Source organism: Vespa crabro, chromosome 4 (genome assembly GCF_910589235.1).
Source record: "Vespa crabro chromosome 4, iyVesCrab1.2, whole genome shotgun sequence".
Classification (NCBI taxonomy): domain Eukaryota; kingdom Metazoa; phylum Arthropoda; class Insecta; order Hymenoptera; family Vespidae; genus Vespa; species Vespa crabro.
In genome coordinates, this window is record NC_060958.1 from 6,705,787 (window position 1) to 6,710,786 (window position 5,000).

Sequence of the window (5,000 nt, forward strand, 5' to 3'; positions counted from 1 at the left end):
TCGTATGACGGTGACAACTAATGGACCGTGAACTCGAACGAGAAACTATATAGTATGCAAGAGTACTTTTTTAACTTTTTTTTCATCCCTTTTCTATTTTCGCGTCAAAACCCTCCTCCTCCTCCTCCTCCTCCTTTCTTTCTCTCTCTCTCTCCCCTCCCTCACCCACGCCCCGATCCAATCTCGAATCGAGATATTTCGATTGTTAAATACTAGTCAATACGAATTGTTCAAATTTTTGAAATGATCTTTTTTTTATACAACGATTTTCATTAATTAATTAATTAATTAATTAATTAATTAATTAATTATTATTATTATTATTATTATTATTATTATTATTATTACTGTTAGTATTAGTATTGTGATATAAAGATTGTTTAAATAATTTCGTTCGAAAAATTATAAAAAAATTGTGATTAGCTTTTCAAAGATAAATTTGATAGGAAATCTTTTATATTATACGTATATGTATTAGGTGGACCGGAAAGTAATGTCGCTTTCTTAAATTAAATTCAAACGAATAAATTTTTAACATGTTTTTATTTTTAATCACAATCAAATATCGACATGCGCAGAAACGATATTATTTTCCGATCCACCTAATGTATATGTATATATATGTATATATATATATATATATATGTATGTACGTCCTAATAGACTCCAGTTTGATTAGAATAATTAATATCAAATTTTTTTTTTGCGATGAATAGAAATAACTTATTAATTAACAGTGTTGCTTACAGGGTGATTTCGAAAAAGAAAAAAAAACAAGAAGATATAAATAATAAAAAATAAAAAAGAAATTATATACCCTAATAAGCCTTTACGAGAGTACTTTGGACTTGCGAGTTAGACTGTAATATTGTTTTGTAATGAGAGGTTGAGAAAAAAGAAAAAGAAAAATGTACAAATTAAATTAAATAAATAAATAAATAAATAATTAGCTGAAACAAAAAATCACGAGCAAGAGAATAAATATCGATTTGTTTATTTTCTTCTTTTTCTTTTTGTCCCTCTTTTCTTCTTCTTTTTTATCTTTTTTCTTTTCTTTAAATCGTCTAAAAATTTCCGGCTCATCCTAACACAAAACTTTAAATCGTTCGGCCAGAGTCTTCTCTCTGGTTTGATTTAAAGTTGAAACGCTACAAAAAAGGAAAAAGAGAAAAAAAAGAAAGAAAAAAAAGAGAAAGAAAAAAGAAGAAAAAAAGAAAAGAAGAAAAAAAGAAAAGAAGAAAAAAAGAAAGAGGTCCGAGAGGAGAAGAGGAAAAAGGATCCATTAAATTTATCTCTCAAAGAACGACGATTGAATATACCTGAAGAGGCGTGTAAAGCGAATGCTTTCCGGGAAATCTTGGTAGTAACTCGTCGATGTCGTTGGTAGCGACGGTCGTCAGATTGAAAAATAGGGTGTCCTCCGTGGTGGTCTCGTCTTTCCCCTCCATACGACCCTAGCCGGAAGTCAGGAGCATCCCAAACGCCCCCCTCGCCAATTACTACGTCATGCTCCTTCTCTCCTTTCGACCGTGGCCCTCCACGGTTGCTCCGAACGCGCATGGGAATTTCTACCTTCTAACTTTTTGACCTTTGACGATCCTACGATCAGAAGAAAAAGAAAAAAAAAAGAAAAAAAAAAGAAACAAAAAAAAAGAGAAAAAAAATCAATGAATGTATTATTTGTCTGGTCCATAATATTGTTTCCATTTATTTATTTGTTTATTTGATTATTTATTCATTTGTCAAAATTATTATAAAATTATTATGCATCGCATAGTTACAGCTATATACTAGATATAAATGTTATAATAAGTTATTCGGATATAAATGCTAATAATTATTCAATATATAAATGCAATTTTATTATTTTTTTTTCTTTTAATTAATAATTATTTTAAACTATTAATTATTATATTAATTATTATTGTACAATATCGAGCATAAGTACGATATTATTTGTTCGTCTCTCTTTTTTTTCGTTTAATTAAAAAGTATTCCAAACTATTGATTATTGTATAGCGTGTTGTACAATATATCAATTATAACTGCGTTATTATTTATTCATCTTTTTTCTTCTTTTTTTTTTTTGTTCAATTAATATTAAGTTTGAACTATTAATTATTTTACAAAGTATTATGAAATACCGTTACTTTTTTCCTAGTCGTTCTTCTTTTTATTATTATTTTTCTTCTTTTTTGTTTTTGTCTTTTGTTTCCTTTAAACAATACTTCTTTCAAAATTATCAATCATTTATAAAAACGTCGATAGTTGCTCGAGGATGAGAAAATGTGTGTTTGAAAATGATTAAAAAAAAAAAAAAAAAACTATTAGATATAATTCGTTAATTACGATTTTCGAGTAATAATTATTATCGTCATTGGATTATATTAAATAAAGAGAAGAGAGATTAACAAATGAAAAATAAAGTAATTAATTCGATGATCGGAAAAGATCGTATAAGTGAAATATGAGAATAATGCAAGAAAATAGTGTTTTTAATAATTCGGTAACATTTCCATATAATAACTTAAATGATATTAAAGTGGTTTTGGCGTGTGGAAAGAGTTTTATGGATTAAAAAAAAAAAGAAAACCAATCTCTCTCTTTCTCTCTCTCTCTCTTTCTCTCTCTCTCTTTCTGATATGAGATAAAGAGATTTGAAAAATATTCTCAAACAGTGCACGTTATTCGTTCGCAAATAAATTTTCTCGATAATTTAGAGTTAGTGGCTCTTTTTTCTTTTTTTCTTTCTTTCTTTCTTCTACTTCTTCATCTTTTAATTTTCCTTTTCCTATCTTTTTCATTGTAAAAAACATTTCTTTCGTTCTGTTCTTTTTTTTATTATTATTATTATTTTTCTTTTCTTTTTATTTTCTCTTTTATTCATTTTCTTTTTCCATTTTTTTTTCTTTTTTCATTTTTTTCAACTTTGTCCAACGAGATATATAACTTTAGGAACATTTAAGCTTCTATCATTTATCTTCTATCTCTTTGGAAGAGTTCACAAATTGAACCGTATTTTTAGCCATTTAAAAAAGGGGGCCACTTTTAACGCAGCGGTTGAAAGTATCTGAATCGCTGCACAGTTTCGTAAAAGCCACCGCAAATTCCCCGTTCTACCGTACGTTCGTCCCTTCATTGCCCTTCTCCTACCCGTATTTCCCATCGCCCCCACCTCCCAACCACCATTTAAAATTTTTGGAACTTTCAACTTTAACATCTCCTGTAATCAAGAGAGCTTTTCTTTCTCAAGCTTTTGCTAGAGAGATAGAGATAGAGATAGAGATAGAGATAGAGAGAGAGAGAAAGAGAAAGAGATAGAGAGAGAAAGATAGAGAGATATTTCCATGAAATTCATGAATGAAGAAAAAAGTCTATCAAGTTTCGAATAATCCCATTTTGATTATAATATATTTCTTTTCTTTTTCTCTTTCTTTCTCTCTCTCTCTCTCTCTCTCTCTCTCTCTCTCTCTCTCTCACACACACACACTTCCCGTTTCATTTTCTCCCTTTTATAAAGTGTTTTTATATTAATTTTTTAATTTTCAATTATTATATATATATATATATATATATATATATATATATATATATCTCAAATATACTCTTCTTTTAGTAGATCGATTTGAACTCTTGCGATATTGTGAAAAAGTTTATATTGAAATGAAATAAAATATATTTATTATGGATATATCTTACGTACGTAAATCACCGAAAGGAGGATCAATGTAGTAATTTGAAAACAATTTACATTGACGTTTGAATACATCTTAATAAACGTTCTATAAACGAACAGGTATTCTCAAACCGAGGAGTGATGCAGAGAATATTTATATGTACACAAACATATATACACACATACATAAAATATGCATACAAACATACATATGTGTTTATGTGTATATATATATATATATATATATATATGTATACATAAAAAAAAAAAAAAAAGAAAAAAGCTTATAAAAGATAGGGTAAACGGTGTAATGCGCCGATGCGTTATCGTTAATAGGAGAAACTCGGTTTCCAGATTGCGCGGTATGCGAAGCAATTATCGATGGTAAACCTTCTATAGGGCACAAACGCAAACGCAACACGGGAAACTTCGCTTTAACGTCGGAAAACACCATTTGCATTTCTCGGCGATATTCATGAGATTAGACTGAAGCTTCCTATTTCTCTCTCTCTCTCTCTCTCTTTCGTACATACGTGTATATAGATGTATATATATTTCAGAAATGGAGATAATTTCATTGATCAAATCTAATCATTGATCCTAACAATTTATTTTTCTTGAATGACATTTATTGTTATTTTTTTTTTTTTCGTTAGCTTGTATAAAAATTATTTTAAACAAAGTATTGATATTTGTTTTCTTTTTTTGATATTTATTAGAATGAACGATATGAACGTAGATAAATATTATATCTAAGGGAACAAAATGGATCGATGAAATTGACGCAATATAATCAGTCGAATTTTCATGGAATCGATTTATTTTCGTTTTGATGAATTCTCTAGTAATATTATTACGTTTATAGAAATTATCCGAGAGGGATTATAATTTTTATTTAATTAACCGAATATAAAGATCGTCGATTGTTAATATATATATATATATATATATATATATATATATATATATATATATATATATATATATATTATATATATATTTTTGGAAAAAGATTATAAAAATTGACATATATGTATATATATGATCATCTGATTCGTCATCGTCATCATCGTCTATCAATTTGTTTTTCCTTTTAATTTCATTTTTAATTGTTCCGTATCAAAATCTATACATAAAGCAGATTGTCTATGTACGTGTAATATTATAAAAAAAAAAAGAAAAAATAATACTATATAATCAATTATTGATATCCTAGAAAGTGGGATGAAGTTAACAAAAATGATCGGTCGATCATTATCGGCTATATTTACGTTCGATTAGATCGCAAATTTTGAAACGTATAGGAATTAATTTTCATGTAGTA

The 5,000-nt window shown here is 27.7% G+C and overlaps 1 protein-coding gene across 9 annotated transcripts in view; it reads right to left on the bottom strand.

The window, feature by feature from the left end:
• LOC124423331 (5-hydroxytryptamine receptor 1-like) overlaps positions 1 to 5,000 on the bottom strand; it is a 122,960-nt gene that overhangs the window by 65,696 nt on the left and 52,264 nt on the right. For all 9 annotated transcript variants that reach the window (XM_046960924.1, XM_046960925.1, XM_046960926.1 and 6 more), the window contains one exon: positions 1,320 to 1,599. In XM_046960924.1, the coding sequence (XP_046816880.1) occupies positions 1,320 to 1,448 (129 nt within the window). In that variant the 5' untranslated portion in view covers positions 1,449 to 1,599. The remainder of the gene's footprint in view (positions 1 to 1,319; positions 1,600 to 5,000) is intronic.